Source organism: Danio rerio, chromosome 17, assembly GCF_052040795.2.
Source record: "Danio rerio strain M-AB ecotype USA chromosome 17, GRCz13ab, whole genome shotgun sequence".
Lineage (NCBI taxonomy): Eukaryota > Metazoa > Chordata > Actinopteri > Cypriniformes > Danionidae > Danio > Danio rerio.
Window position 1 is genome coordinate 32,034,352 of NC_141037.1, and position 16,969 is coordinate 32,051,320.

Genomic DNA, 16,969 nt, shown 5'->3' on the forward strand with positions numbered 1-16,969 from the left:
ATAGATTGAGGGCATCAAACTACTTTTTGTAGCCAGTTTACCATCTTATGTTTTTAATACGATTTATCTATTAAATAATTAATATACTTGGTTTATTGTATTTTAGCACTGTAAACTGCATTTCAGCAAATCTCCAAATTTCAGTCCATATGGGCTGTGGGCCAATGATCCAAATAGGCCACAGACATGTAGCCATGTGATTCCTTACGCAATTAATCTACCTTTAGATACAACAACCTTAAGTCTTCAGACAGAGGGTTTACTGATGTTGATGGATGCAGAGCAGGTGAATCTTTGTCTGAATACAATTCAGCTTTTGATATAAAAGGAGATATAACAGTGTTGAAACACAACTGTACTGTGCAGGCCAGTGTTTTTACCTTGACAAGACCCTATACTAGAAGGTAAGTTGTTTTGTTACTTTAATTTAACAAACTTAACATGTTTAAATGTCTCCTGTAGCAATCCAAATAAATGAATAATAATTCAATACTGAATTTTAATGGCTAGCGTATCCATGAATATGCAACATATTCATGTTGAGTGTCAAAAGGAAATGTCTGAATGGCCTGCATGTCTAGATATTTAAAAGATTAGTTTCCAGATGAACACTCAATTGTTTTATTTAAAACACAAAATACTCTTGTCATAAAACTGATTCTTAATCGTTTTTAAATCAAATCATTTTATTGTCACATCAGCAGCAGCACGTGTGCTATGATGAGTGAAAAGCCTAGAAGTATAATTGTGTAGAAAATTATAACATATCCAATACAATGAACTATGGATTATTAAATTAAGGTATTTACACCTTTGAAGCTTTTTCAATATTATCATATTTCAAGTATTTGAGTGGTCAGTTCTCATACATTAAAATAATGTTTTCGATAGTATTTATTGCAAGCCTGCACATGGCGAGGTTTAAACCTTGGTCTTGTCTTGGCCAACATTAACGCTAATTTGAAATAAACTATGAAGACAATAACTAAAATGTGATTTTTGCAACTTGTCTTTGTTAAAATAATAGCCTATATCACTGACAAGTCACAGCAATTTAAATTAAAGTAGGTTTAAAAACACTGAACAGTTCCAATTAAGGATCTAGGTTAATCACATCAAGCCTCAAACAAACAATCTACAGAAAATACAACTGTTTTATGTTTAGTTTGTTGTTTTGTTCTTCTAATTATGGTTAAATGTAATCCCTAGGAAGCAAACAAAATGGAAGTTCTCACACGGTTGTTTCCCTACATGAAAACTGTTGCAGGACTAAAAGCAGCATTTAACCAAGTCCTTCGATTTAGGGAACCGACAGCAGAGGCTGGTAGGAAAGCCACTCATCTTCCAACCGTTTCTATTGACCACCCGGAGAGCCAAACATTTCGCTCGCAGTTCCGTCGCCCCTTCAACTGGAGTGAGCTGATGATCAAGAGGCGCAACTCACGCGGGCTTTTTGCAATACAGTTGGCGGGAATTGCGTGTCAGTTATTGTCAGTAACGATTGCTGAAGAAAGGAGTCTGAGTTCTCTACATTTCAATGAGAAGAGTTTTTTAATGTAGCCTATAAGATTAATATAGGTAGGCTACTTAGTTTCTAAGTAATCTTTTTCTTGTTTTCATTTTTTTCCGAATATTGTTAGGACATTAGAGAACAGAGTTGTTTTAGAGATACCACTTTGTTGTCGGTAATGAGTCCCTGGATATCTTCTGATGGAAATGTTTTATTTTTTATTTTTTACTAAATAAAGCAGTTTTAAATTTGGACTGTGACAAAACTTGACTGTGTTCTTTAAATTTTAAAAGTGTGCATAATAGCTTTTTATTTCTACATAGACTATGATTTATTAACAGTTGTTATTATTATATACTGGATTTGTGGTTGATTGGCTTGTAAGTTCCTCTCGTTTAGCTCATGGTAGTAATAATTAACATCATTTAAATGACACAATCTACAACATAATTTTACAATATGTTGTTAAATTAATTTAAAATGTATATATATATATATATATATATATATATATATATATATATATATATATATATATATATATATATATATATATATATATATATATATATATATATATATATATTACTACCACTATAACAGGCACATTCTACCAGAAACATACATTATCTGTCCCTGAAATAAAAACATACATACAGTGAATAAAAAGTATTTTATCCTCAAAAATGGACTGATCAGTGTAGGATTATATGATTCAATTGGTTCTCAGGTTTTTTTTTCTTTATAAAAAACTTTACAAATTTACAAACATTGTCCTTGTCCTCAGCTAAATTTAACCTACGGCTTTAATAGTTTTGTTATGCTAAAAAAAGTTGAAGTTGTTTTCATTAACATCAGTTGATAAAAACATGAAATTATAAATATTCTACAAATTAATACTATTTTACAATTTCCCCCATGTTTCTGTCAGTCCTGTCACATTTACATTAAATTTAATATGAAATGTGTGCAATACGTGTTTAAGGTTGTATAACTTAGAGGAAGAGACACCATTGTATGATTTTATTCATTTATTTTTTTTCTTTGAGGAAGACAAGCTTAAGTCAGGCCCTTTCACATTTTTAGAAGTGATAATGTATGTTTCTGGTAAAATGTCCCACCAGCCTAAATACATATTTTTAATTCCCCCAAATTACATGTATTTTACTTCACTGACACTGTGACAAACATTTGAAACAAAACTACCTTAAAATTCAGCCACATTAGTCACTGTCAATAATTATATAACTAGTTTGGCATCAGTCCAGATGTTTAGGGATAGGCAATTTATTCTTATTGACCTCTTGATATTGAATGCTGGATTTCACACTTGTACAGGTTCATTAATTTATGTGATCGCATTACACTTCTCTCTGAAAGACAACACAGTACTGATTTGCATAAAGGAAAATAAATGAAACAAAAATGTTAAAAAGTAGCCCTTTCTCCTGATATTGATTATGCCATAAAAGTACACATATAATTTTTGAGGTATGTACAATAGGCCTACACATAAGTCAATTATATTGAGCAACTTTCAAAAAGTCTCTCTTACAAATATTAACCTTAGTTTTATTGATTACCATTTAAATAACTAGCCAACAGTTTTACAAGTTTTTTTTAGCAAAACCACAGTTATTTTGCGGTTACTGTTCAATAAAGCTTAACTACAATATCCATGTTTTTGCTACTTTCATTTTTAGCAAAAACCAGTTTAGTTAGTCTACCAACTACAACAGGAAGTAGCTGCAAAGACAGGATATGTCCATACAGCTGTGGTTTAAGAAATGTAGAAAAGCTGTCATTTGGCTGGTACTGTATATCTTCAAAGGGTAGCATAAACATTTGGACCTAAAAGCTCCATATTTGTATATTTTGAAAAATAAAATCCCAGTGAAAACTTAATTTCTGAAATGAACCACAGTTCACAACAAAGCCCGAGTTACAGAACCCTTCTTGAACCCTTGCGCCACTGTGCTGCTGACAGACTGTAAATGCAAACCATCAGAAACAGAAAGACTTGTAGAGGGAGGAGAGAAGACGTCTTCAGAAGCCTAGTCAGTGACAGAAAGAGTGACAGGAATATGTAGGCTACACCTCCAAAAAGCTGACCGGACCAGTACTCGTTCCTGCTCTTAGGGAAAGTACTGTTCAAGGAAACTTCAGCTACCAGCCGGTGAAATGAAGAAGGACGCCGCCGCTTTTCCTCGGCTTGCTGGTACGCTGCAAATACATGTTTTTGCCATCCTTACTTTACCAATCTTTTTTACAGCCTTTACATTTTTCGTGGACGTGTTCACGTTACATATCACACCCTGCAGTGTGGATATAGCGACCAAGACTTTGAACCGCTCAGTGGATAGTAATGTTTCCATATTTGCAAGTTGGACGGATAATCACAGCGACCCCACCAGTGTGAGTAATTGATTGCACAATGTTTATCCTATTTAAAGCCCAGCACGTGTATTCGGTGCCTTAAAGTTACACACAGTACCTCTTTTGCAACAGAGTCAAACGTGTCTCAAGGCGAATCATTTTGCACATGGACAAGCCACATACATGACGGGTTTACTCATTGGCTCTTTAATCGGTGGAGCTCTATCTGACAAGTTGGTAGTTTTCAATTTTCAAAGTCAGTATTACATGCTAATTACAGAAACGACTTATTTTATGATGTTTTACTTCAATCAGGTATGGAAAGAAAATACTTCTCATCTGCTGCACAGCGATCCACGCAGTCGCTACTGTTATCGTGGCATTTCTGCCATATGTGCCCGTGTATCTGACTGCACGCGCCATCAGTGGTGTATCCTGCTGTGCCATCCACATCTGCACCTACAGCTTAGGTACAGTAATGCTCATTCTCACTGTAAGACCACAAGAAATCCCTTTTTAAAATAATAATAGTAATAATAACAATAATAATAATAATATTAATAATAAATTGATCAAATAAAAAATAACAAACTAGAATGTGGTCAGTTTTTTTTCTAATGGGGATTAATAGAAAGCTATTTAAATTGTTTAAAATAAGTTTTGTAGTAATATTATATCAAAATAAAATCTAAAGATATATCTTAACATTTGGTGACGCAGTGGTGCAGTAGGTAGTGCTGTCACCTCACAGCAAAAAAGGTCGCTGGTTCGAGCGGCGGCTGGGTCAGTTGGTGTTTCTGTGTGGAGTTTGCATGTTCTCCCTGTGTTCGCATGGGTTTCCTCCGGGTGCTCCGGTTTCCCCCACAGTCCAAAGACATGTGGTACAAGTGAATTGGGTAGGCTAAATTGTCCGTAGTGTATGATTGTTTCCCAGAGATGGGTTGTGGCTGGAAGATCCATTTATTTGGTAAACAAAGCAAGTATCTCATATAATATAGCTACAATATCTCTACTAAAAGACAGAAATTTTTACTTTTCAAACTGTACTGTAGGTAAATATGAAAGTTTTCATATTAGCAACATTACTAAAAATTAATTAAAAACTGAATAACTATAAATTTACACACAACTGAATAAATAGACTCAGTGTTGGAAATCTGTGGATTTCTGTGTGTGCAGATTCTGTCTGGGCCTTTTAATTGGTAAATATTTATTGCAGAAAAGCATAATTTATTATGACAATTCATTAGTATTTTGGGGGGGGGGCTGCATTGTGATCTTAAAATCTACTTTCATTAAATGATTCTTGTTGATGTATAAGACATTTTGCTATTATAAACTATTGTTACACTGACTGACATTTCAATGTCTTTAATAAGTCAATGTGTATTGGATGATAGTAATATATTTTTTAAATAGATTCTGATCAGTCTATAATTTGAGTGTCTATCTGTTTTTACAGGAGTTGAATGGAGCTTGCCTAAATATCGAATCTGGCCACCCACACTGTTTTCCTTCATCTTCAGTCTGGGAATGATGGGATTGGCCGCCGTAGCTTTCTTGTCCAGCACTTGGATCCAGTTTCACCTGGCGCTGGGCATTCCTCAGATCCTCTTTCTACCTCTTTATTTGTAAGTAGAGTGAATTTGATAACATTGTTTATTTTATTTAATTATTATATACCGTAGTTTTGCTTTTATTAGCTTTCTTCCAGAATCTCCGAGATGGCTGCTTCTAAATAAGAGGATGAAAACGCTCGAGAGCTATCAGAATAGAAGTTCTAAAGACAAGCGCTACTTGGATCTTGTAAGACATGAACTTATTCTCATTCAGAGTTTGTTGAAAGTGTGAGGAAGTGCAGTTTCAACTTGTGTTGACATAAATGGCACATTCCTTTCATTAACAGCTTTTGCACTCTGTGGACAATGAGGCGCAGAAGTCACTTTCAGAGAAATCCTCCACTGAAACACGGTCTAATTTCACCAACTTTACGTCACCTATTATACTGCTTCGCCTGTTTATCATGAGCTATATTGGGTAAGGACATTTTATATACAGTAGTAAACATTTGAAGTATATATATATATATATATATATATATATATATATATATATATATATATATATATATATATATATATATACACACATACATATACATACACACATACATACATACATACATGCATACATACATACACAGACTTGAATGCATCTGTGGTTTTAAAGATTTTCAGCTATGTAGCCCCAAAGGTTTTGTCTGTGAGGAATGTCGTTGCATATTCTCAGAGTAAATAGCTTGCCTGAATGGTTCAACTGAACTGTCTTTACAAAAAAATAATAAAAGACAATATAAAAGCTAATGCCCTCTGTAACTATTGACCATATTTGAGCATATATTCAGTTTCCTTTATCAACCTGTATCAATTTTTCACATGATCTTTTACAGTTTTGCGTCTGCTCTCACATACTATGGGATCTGCTTCAGTATTGGAAGTTTCGGAGTTAATATCTATCTGGCACAGTTTTTCTCTGGACTATCAGAGGCTCCTTCTTTGCTGCTTCCATTTCTGTTAAAGCGATGGGGCCGCAGGCCGTTCACCATGGGCTCCCTGTTCCTCAGTGGCATTTCCTGTATGCTGTCCCTCCTTGTGTCCAAATTCTGCAGTGAGAGACCGTGAAATAAAACACACAAGCACACTTTGATCATGATCAGACATTGCTTAGTACTTGATGAATAATGCGACTGTTATGAACACTTCTCTCTTTTTCTGTACAGACATGCCAGCTCTTGTTATGACTCTGGCACTGATGGGCAAGCTGTGTATGCAGTCTACCTATTGTGTGTCTACGCTCTATGGGATTGAGCTGTTCCCAACTGTAATAAGGTATTCGGTTTTTGTCAAAACAAATATGGTTGGTTATATCATTTTGAAAGTTAATGTTTAAATATCTCACAGACAACTAGAGAAGATGAAATTAAATGCTATTTGTAGTTTTAATATTTGACCATCGCTTTCCATTTATATGCTAATCGTAGGTATTTGAGACAGTACATACTGTATGAGTATCTGGGGCATTTCCGGCCCTGTTACTGGGATATTGGATTGATACAGGTGGACATTCAGCGTAATATGCTGAATCATGTGAGACATTATAAAACACTCTTTCATCAGTTACATAACATTTTGTGCAATGTAGCAGTAGTGTGTGTGTGTGAGAGAGCAGACAGCACAGAACCAGACAAAAGGAGAGATAAAATTGTTCCCACACTTAATTGAAGTGTTCAGATAAGACGTTGTTTCTAACCTTTGAAGATTTGTTTTTCGACTGCCAAGGTCTGCAACCTATTACTGACTCTTTTATAAGGTTAAGCGTTACAAAGTTTAACTGAGTTTTTAAATTATTGATTTTCCTATAACAGAGCAGAGTGATAAAGTTTAACTGAATTTCATAAATGACAGTTAACAATTACACTCTTAACTATAAAGATTCTAAAAGGTTTCACATCTTATCCAATAAAATGATTGTTCAAATCACTTCTTTAAAATGAGCTGAAACAACACAACTATTTAAATTTTTTTTAGAAAACTTAATTGTTTTATGTTCAATCCACCTAATTGTTAATAACTAACTTAATTTGTTGGGTCATTGATTTGTCGATGTTTGGATAACATGAATGAATTGTGTGGAACCCTGAATGTTTTACAGTGTACACCAATACTTAAAGGTTTCCTATAAAGAAAATCCTGGTATACCTAGGCATTGTTGAATAATAAGAGTTCAGTAAATACAGTGTTTAGCATGTATGAGTACACCCTATTTTAAAAATGTATATTTTAATCCATTTCCCAGTGAATAAGGGTAATACAGTGCATCCGGAAAGTATAATTGGCACTCCACTTTTTCCACATTTTTTTTACCTTACAGTCTTATTCCAAAATGGATTAAATTAATTAATTTCTTCAAAATTCTACACACAATACCCCATAATGACAATGTGAAAATGATTTTTTTGAAATTGTTGCAAATTTATTAAAAACCTGAAAAATCACATGTACATCAGTATTCACAGTCTTTGCTCAATACTTTGTTGATGCAGATTTGGCAGCAATTCCAGCCTCAAGTCTTTTTGAATATGACACCACAAGTTTGGCACACCTGTCCTTGGGAATTTTTGCTTTGCAGTACCTCTCAAGCTTTATCAGATTGAATGGGATGCGACAGTTTACAGCCATTTTCAGATGTCTTCAGAGATGTTCAATAGGATTTAGGTCTGGGCTCTGGCTGGGCCACTCAAGGACATTCACAGAGTTGTTAAGCCACTCGATTGATATTTTGACTTTGGGTCATTGTCCTGCTGGAAGATGAACCGTTGCCCCAGTCTGAGGTCAAGAGCACTCTAAAGCAGGTTATTCAGGTTGTCTCTGTACATTGCTGTATTCCTCTTTACCTCTATCCTGACTAGTCTTCCAGTTCCAGCTGCTGAAAAAAATCTCCACAGCATAACGCTGCCACCACCATGCTTCACTGTAAGGATGGTATTAGCCTGGTGATGAGCGGTGCCTGGTTTCCTCCAAACGTAACACCTGGCATTCACTCCAAAGAGTTCAATTTTAGTCCCATCAGACCAGAGAGTTTTGTTTCTTATGCTCCGAGAGTCCTTCAGATGCCTTTTGGCAAATTCTAGGCAGGGAGTGGCTTCCGTCTGGCCACTCTAACATACAGGTGGATTGCTGCACAAATTGTTGTCCTTCTGTAAGGTTCTCCTCTCTCCACAGAAGTACACTGGAGCTCAGACAAGAGTAACCATTGGGTTATTGATCACCTTCCTGACTAAGGCCCTTTTCCCCCGATCACTCAGCTTAGATGGCCGGCCAGCTTAAGAAAAAGGGTGGTTCCAAACATTTTCCACTTATGGATGATAGAGGCCACTGTGCTCATTTAAACTTTCAGAGAAGCAGAAATTTTTCTGTAACCATCCGCAGCCTTGTGCCTCAAGATAATCCTGTCTCGGAGGACTACAGACAATTCTTTTGTCTTCATGCTTGGTTTGTGCTTTGACATGCACCATCAACCCTGGGACATTATATGAATAGGTGTATGCCTTTTCAAATCATGTCCAATCAACTGAATTTACCACAGGTGAACTCCAATTAAGCTGCTGAAACATGTCAAGAATGATCAGTGGAAACAGAATTTACCCGAGCTCAATGTAGAGCTTCATGGTAAAGACTGTGAAAACGTATGTACTTATGTGATTATTCATTTATTATTATTATTATTTTTTATAAATTTGCAACAATCTCCAAAAATATTTTTTCACATTGTCATTATGGGTAATTGTGTGTAGAATTTTGAGAAAATAAATGAATTTAATCCATTTTGAAATTAGATTGGTACATAAAAACATGTGGAAAAAGTGAAGAGCTATGGATACTTTCCAAATGCACTGTATATATATTGGTGCATTTGAACAAAACATATTTATTAAACAAATATATTTATTAAAAAATATTTTAGTCAAAGAACAACATAAGAAATGGAAAAATATGTTTAAATTTTATTAATTACATTCAAATTAAATAATGCAAAAGAATTACAAACTATACAATTTTAACTAAATTGCATATATTTTCTTGTTTCTCTTGATTTTCTCATCATTTGTTTCTCATAACTTTTCTCATTATCGTAAGTTTGTTAAATTAGCTCCAGATTTGGCTTCAGTACTGACTAATCAAATGTATATGCACCAATTGAGAAATTTGTGGGAGTTGTACTTGTACATGCTGAGCACTCTAGAAATGCACAATTGTTTCCTTATTCTCATGTAAATTCAATGAGTGTAAAACCCCAGGAAAAACGGCCCATTAATATTCAAGAACATTCCAAATAAGGTCCATAAAGAACTTCTGATTCTTGGGGTAAATGAGCATATAAAACTGTTTCTACTTACCTAAGAGACATACTATATTATGTAACCTATTGAACCAATGCTGTATATGGCACCTTTATCTGAGCATAGTTTAACATTCAATTCATCACAAGACAGAAAGATTTTGGTCTAAACTGAAAATCTTTGGTTATTGTTCATAGTTATTTTCCCTCCAAGTTCTGACAAAAAAGGAAAGACAAACAGTACAAGCAAACAGAATAACAACATAATTAGTGTGAAAAATCATAACAACCCAAACATGTCATTGATGTTAAACAAAAGAAGAATGACCATGTTAATGGATTACTTTTGTGTTGCACTTTAACTTCAAGCAGAACAATCAATTATCAGAGTTATTTTTGCTCTACCACCCTTTACTGTAACTATGACTTAACAATTCATGCCTCTTTAGCATAACAATCACTAACACACAGCTAGAAGTTTAAAACAAATACATTATAGTGTTAAAAACCCATCACTCAAGACTTATCACAAATGTAGACCATCACTGGTGTACTTTAGTTGGCTAAAAGGGCAGGTTACTCACACCAAAACCAGCCACTTCAGCAGAAGGCATATGCATTTAGCAAAATCATGATGACTGATTGGATTGAGTACATGCTCACACTTTAGGTTTCTTTTTGTTTACCCAATTAGCCACAAAGTGTAAACGTTTAAAAAAAAAGTCAAACAGATTCGAAACTAGTCTCAATTCTGACCCTCATGGTCAAATTCAAAATTGCCCAATCTGGCAACACCACAATTATTTCAATTTAATTTCCACCGTTTACATCTGGAATGCACATTTAATGGATGTCTTTGTGCTACTAACAAACTATTCTCCACTATTCAGGCAGAAGTGTGTCGGCGTGGTTAGTCTTTGTTACCGAGTGGCCTGTATTATAAATGCGGTGATGAGCCCTGAGGGTGGAATTCCTCTGCCAGCCATGATCTCTTACAGCGGTGGGCCGATCATTGGCGCAGCTCTGTGCCTGTTATTGCCGGAGACCAGTGGCATCCCTTTACCAGACACAGTACATGAATGTGAAAAACAGCCCAGACTTAAGCTCTCATGCTGTGCATGGTAAGTTACTAATATGAAATTGTATTGGTAATATGCATACATTACCCTCACTAGCAGCATCACTCACAGCATTTGTTAGATCCACCTCTTTGATTCTGCTACACCCCATATTGAGGTCTGGTGACTGTGGAGCTCCTTTGAGTATGGAGAACTCAAAGCTACATTCAAGAAACACATTTGAGATGATTTAAGCTATGCCACAGGGTGTTGACCTGCTATAAGTTCAACCTTTTAAATCTTTTTGTAAAACAGATAAAGATATTTTAAGTGAAATCTGAGAGCTCCCTCATCCTCCATAGACAGCAAGGTTCCTGACTCCAGAACGGTATCAAACACAAAGTCAGTGGTTCCTTCGGAATATAGCAAAGCTACGAGACTCCTTTTGCGTGCATGTAAAACAAGTCCTTATTCTAATTTCATGTGCGCACTAAAGGATTCTCGTAGCTTCATTATTATTCAACAGTTTCTTCTCCTCAGTGTCAGTATATTGTGCATGTTCATGAGAATGATGTGTGTGTAGTGCCCAGTAGCCTACTGACGTACACCTTGGATGCTCCTGTTCTTCATCAAGTACATCTGAGAGATATACATCAACGCACAGTGCTTCTGAACACACATAATATATTGTTATTATTATTTAAATGGTCCATGTTATTATGCCTGAATACATTTTTGTTGCCATGTGATTGGCTCATTACTATTTGCATTAACAAGCAGTTGAACAGATGTACGTGAGTGTAAATAGGTTATTTTATACTAATCCAGCCATATTAAAAGTCAGACGTAAAAATCCGTGCCCTGGATTTTTAATAGCTGAACAGCTTTAATAGCTGTGAAACAAACATGAATACATGCTGTATGGAATGTTTTGAATTCCAGGTCAGTGGTACAGTATGTCAGACTTGTGTAAACTCGTGTGCGGCATGTTGTCAGATGTAAAGCCTATCAGAAAATGTCATGCTCATGCAATGACAACTTTTTTGCCCCCATCTTGACAGCTACTGTATAGTATTCAGTAAAGCCAAAAGACAGCTATACCCGTTTAAGCTTGCAGTTGAAGGCAAAATAATTAGAACTATTTCACAGATGCAATTTAACAGCACAAGGAAACTTTCAGTTTTTGCCCCCTTCATGATTTTTTCATTTTCGTCCCTCTTTTCAAACTGGTGAACAAGCTTTGAGTCGCAGCTCAAATGTTTTAGCTGATATTTTAAATACAAAAGTATAAATATGAGTATGGTGAGTTCTTGGATTCATCATGCATTAAATATAATTTTTTTTTATTGTCAGTGGGTCCATCAAGCCTACACGGAAGTCTACACAGAACACAGAAGCAACCTTTATCAAGGAGGAATGCAGTCCCCTCTCAGCATAGTCAACAAGAGGAAAGAGCAAAAACTGATTTGTTCATGATTTGGTTCCTGCTTTTACATTTCTTTTAATATTATTTTCATGATAATTAAATAAAAGGGTATACATTTAGAAAGTCAGACTTTTAAACTGATATTTTTACTAGTGTATTATAGTGTTTTAGATACTGTATGTTAATAATGAGACTCTTGTTATACTGGAATCATTCATTGCTGCTATTAATAAATACACAACATGCCTAGAGAGGAGCTCCTCAGCTCGGAAAAGCGCACACCTTTTATATATTTTCTGTTTTAATGTATAACTAATGTTGTAAGCTAGCAAAAGTCAAATTTTTACCTTTTTAAAACACTTTGAGACTGGGTCTTATGTAACTCTTACACAATTCTTAACAGCGAAATAAACTGCAAGATGGTTAAATCATTGTACTAAAAACCTTGCAGTTGCAACAAGAGTGCTTCAAGAATGGCCATGTTTAAGGGTCTTTAACGCCGATTAAATGTGCACTATTTTATTTTATTTTTTTTATTTTTAATGTTTTATTAGAGATTTTATTCTGCGATTTGAGATCAGTGTAACTCTTCTATTTAGAGCAAAATGTCTTTAAATTATTAAAATGGTCTTAACAGAACGATTCACATCTTGTATATAGTTATAATGGCCTCTTTAGAATCTTCAAATGTTATTAAAAACAAAAAAAAAACAAAAAGTAAACAGATTCTCTTTCTTATATTCGTTCAGTTTAGCTTAGTCTTAAAATCAGGTAACTCAAGGGTAAAATCAAGTTTTTTTTTTCTTATGAAATTTTAACCTCACATTTAATTGTTCAACTCCAGCTTAAAAATGTCTTTTCAAAAAACTTAGGCTACTTAGAATTTAACAACAAAAGAAACGGCTCCATATTTGACACTTAGCCAACTCAGAACAAGATATGCTTAACTCTTATGACACCTTGTGGTTAAGAAATGTTACAACTCACAATCTATGGGAATCAAAACGCCTTTTATTTAGTTGGATAAGGAATATTATGCAGCGTGCGGCCACTTGTGGCCGTCTCAATCGCGTCAGTTTTTACCTATACAAAAACAGCCTAAAAGCCTACAAAACAGCCCGATGTGCTTCTGGATGTCGTAACATTGTATTTCTTAAAGCATTTTTTATTGTAGCCTACTGCGGTAGTTATAAACACTGCTTTGTAATGTAGCTCATTTTACTATACCACAATTTGTTAGCAATTGTAGTCAATCATGTCTCGCACATTAAGAGCCCCCGACTTTTACAAACAGAGAAATTATTGCAAGCTAAAATTTTGATAAGCTTTATTAATCAAAACAATCTTTCATGTTTTCTTAGTACATTAGTTAGATAAGACATTAGTTAGAAGATCAAACATTCAGCCTCCTTAAAAACACCATTAAAAAAGTAATATTAAATCAAGGCAGATGTTCAGTGGAAAAAGTTCATAAAACTATAAATAAGGCATTTCAGTAGTTATCATAACAGTCATCTGTAACAACACTCCTGCTTTGTTATCAGAGAAACAAAACTGGCAAAACAAACAGCAAACATACCGTTTATGCATGATCATTTAAATACCTGGTGCTTAAAAACATTGTGTTTCAGTCATACTGCAATTACTGTTCAAACATGATTGTATTCCATTGTGTTTATGGCATAAAAAAAATAGAAATCTAAAAAACTGGATCCTCAACCCAAAATGAGTGAACAGCCAACAATAAAAATATCAAAAGAATATATTAAACTGTAATCAAGAAATATATTAAATATAGAAAAGCACCCAATTTCATCAAATAATACAACCCATTAAAGTAACACCCGTTGGTAACACCTGCCACAAGTGCTACTATAAATATACACCATTTTAAACTGTGCAAAAGAAAAGGACCCTTCAATACCAGATTGTCATCCATTTTAGCTTTAAGAACTTTTAACTATACGACACAAAATTAGCAGGGAAGATCCCAACCTGCCCTTTTAGTTCACCTTCCCACCAGTCATACTGAGAGTCTGTTTTGGTGACAACGGTGATTCGGTCTCCAGCATTAAAGCTCAGATCTCCAGGCTGCTGGCCGGTGAATGGATGAACAGCCGTGACCACCAGAGCTCCACCTGATGCCTGATCTACAACACAGAGAGAAAAGAAAATGGGATGATTTGCTGGAAGAGCATTTAAAATTGCAAGTGGTAATTTTACATAGTAAATGACAGTTAGGCTGTTAGTAAAATTATTAATGAATATATTTAAATAAGAATGTAAATTAAACAAAAATAATGCAATTAAAAAAAAAGTCAGTGAATAGCTTAAAACGAAGCAAAACAAGATGCACTAAATATTTTGAAAGATTTTTTTAAGTAGTTTTTCAGTAAAAATTGCAAGACAATAAGTGAAAACATACTCAGATGTAAACTTAAGATTAAGAAATAAAACAAGATATAAATAAATGCATAAGTAGACTTTTAAAAGATACATTTACTGCAGCCTTTTTATATTATTAATTTAAAATTACAAAGTAAAACATACTTGTTCTAAGAATAAAAAATGCACAACACATTGTACATACATTAACTACATGCTAAATTAATGAATTTGACTAATAAAAATACTAAAATATGACATGATAAATAAAGTAAAAATAATAATTAAAAAACATCAGACATCATGAATTAAACAATATCTGTACATCAATTTAAGAGCACAAGGAATAAAGGAGACTTCATGATGTTTTAGTTTTACTCCTGGGTATAGCAAATGTCTTAAGTCGCAGAAGATGGTAGGATGACACTGGAGCCCTCAGCAGGAAATAATGCAGTGGTGATAAATTGTCATTGAGTATTTTAGTGGGGGTACGTATGGTGGCTTCTTCCCAACTTTCACTCAGTGTTGGAAAAATGGAAGTACATTATCCAACAACATCACTTTTGGATCTACTTTAACTCCTCAGAGAAACCTTTAAGGAGTCAGCCCTAGATTGGACTGGCATACTCAAGTACACTTGCATTAGAACATCACAAGGAAGTCCTGCTTTTTTGGCTTTGTGAAAATAATACATTCTGTTACGTACCATGTATTTAACGTGGGCATCCCATGATAGGTCAGAAGATATTTGCACATCCAGCAATTTAAAAAAGGTGGAAACTCAACTAATTGCTTGTCCTGAGAAAACAGGAAATGGAGGGAAGGGAATGTTCTTTTCAGGGAAACTTATTTTCTGACAATTATTACCACATCCACAGTCTTAGCTCCATTCATTAAGTTAAATGTCTCTCCCCCAACCCACTACAGAATCCAAGGCCTTCTAAGTAAGTCCAATTGAAGATCCCACTAGAAACTATGATCCAAACTATTGATGCATATGACAAAAAGCAGAGGGGACAGAAACTGGGTCTGAAAAAAAAAAAAAATCAGACACACAGGAGCCCCCTGTTCTGTTGTCAGATAACTTCTCACAATAAGCCAAAGAGGTTGGCTGACATAAAAGTAAGCTAAGGAACATAATAATTGACCATGATTGAATCTGAATCTGGCTATAGTCTGCTGGAAAACTAGGCTTAGCTTTTGTTTAGGAATGGCTTTGACTATAGTCTCCTTCCATTGTTTAGAACAGGGGTGCCCAAATATTTTCGTATGAAGAGTCAAAAACGAAATATCATTGAGAGCCATGGGCCAAGATAAACATACTTTACCAAACTATTTTTACATTAAAGTTGGCATGGGTAATTTTCCGAATTAATTTCTTAATATTAAAAAATAAATCAAAATCATTACTTTGAACTGTATTGACTAATGCACTAAATGCAGTATAACTTTTTTTTATTGTAACTTATTGAAATAATAAAATTACCTGTTTAACACAGTGGAGTCATTGCTGAATACACTAGTCAAGCAGAATTTGCCTTGATTCGAGCACCAAAGTCTCTGCATTGTCCTCCATCAGTCGTACTACATTAACAATGTACATTAACTAAATTCGATTAATTTACATAATTTCAATTGAAACATTTAAATTCAGATAGGCTTTTTTGTAGCTTAACAATAAAACAAACAAATAACAGGTTGCATTAAATTTGAAATGATAATCTCTAAACCATTCTCAGACAGGATGGTGGGCCAAATCAAAATTTACCATGGGCCAACTAGTTAGGGCATCTCTGGCTTAGAAAAAAAAAAAAAAAAAAAAACTTAAACTGTATGCATGTGTTGAAGATATTGCATAGCACAGGAGCCAACTCTTAAAAAGACTTTAGCACCCAGAGAGGTTTACCGTCAGTACCAGCAGTTTTGGCTGCCTTGACTTTGCGAAATCTAGTCTCAGAAGAGGCAAACTACAACTTGACCATTTAGATAAATTGGATGCCAATATGAATATGATTTTACACATAATATTTAAAATGATTTCCAAATGGTAATTTATAATTGTTAATAGGCAAACAAATGAATCAATTTAAATAGTTTAAATTTTTAAATCAGTTTATTCTTTTAATAAAAGAAAAACAAACTAAAATTGATCTGCATTTATTTTATATTTTAGATAACTATCTTAAATAAAATTTATTAAACAACTGTCTAATTAATTCCTTGCTCACTTGTTTGTTTGTTTGTTTGTAAGGAAGTTTGCTAAATGACTACACGTGAATTAATTGCAAGTGTTCAGGTGACATTACATTAAAATGA

The 16,969-nt window shown here is 34.4% G+C and overlaps 2 protein-coding genes across 8 annotated transcripts in view; one reads left to right on the forward strand and one right to left on the reverse strand.

Annotated features, from left to right (window-relative positions):
- Positions 1-206: 206 nt before the first annotated feature.
- Positions 207-12,790, forward strand: si:dkey-190l8.2. 7 transcript variants are annotated; one of them, XM_087289325.1, is made up of 12 exons: positions 207-404; positions 1,210-1,324; positions 3,783-3,925; positions 4,019-4,119; positions 4,202-4,356; positions 5,349-5,517; positions 5,590-5,692; positions 5,793-5,923; positions 6,336-6,553; positions 6,666-6,774; positions 10,675-10,905; positions 12,196-12,391. In XM_087289325.1, the coding sequence occupies exons 2-12, from the start codon at positions 1,222-1,224 to the stop codon at positions 12,278-12,280; spliced, it is 1,548 nt and encodes a 515-aa protein (XP_087145451.1). In that variant the 5' UTR covers positions 207-404; positions 1,210-1,221; the 3' UTR covers positions 12,281-12,391.
- A 469-nt stretch (positions 12,791-13,259) lies between these two features.
- sh3yl1 (SH3 and SYLF domain containing 1) overlaps positions 13,260-16,969 on the reverse strand; it is a 50,665-nt gene continuing 46,955 nt past the window's right edge. Inside the window, 1 exon segment of the mRNA NM_001423240.2 lies at positions 13,260-14,418. Within this exon segment, the coding sequence (NP_001410169.1) occupies positions 14,225-14,418 (194 nt within the window). The 3' untranslated portion in view covers positions 13,260-14,224.

Coding starts and splice junctions, on each gene's coding strand:
- si:dkey-190l8.2 (XM_087289325.1), top strand. CDS start 1,222: ATGGAAGTTCTCACACGGTTGTTTCCCTACATGAAAACTGTTGCAGGA. Junction 4,120..4,201: donor GGTGGAGCTCTATCTGACAA/GTTGGTAGTTTT, acceptor TACTTCAATCAG/GTATGGAAAGAAAATACTTC. Junction 5,924..6,335: donor TTTATCATGAGCTATATTGG/GTAAGGACATTT, acceptor GATCTTTTACAG/TTTTGCGTCTGCTCTCACAT.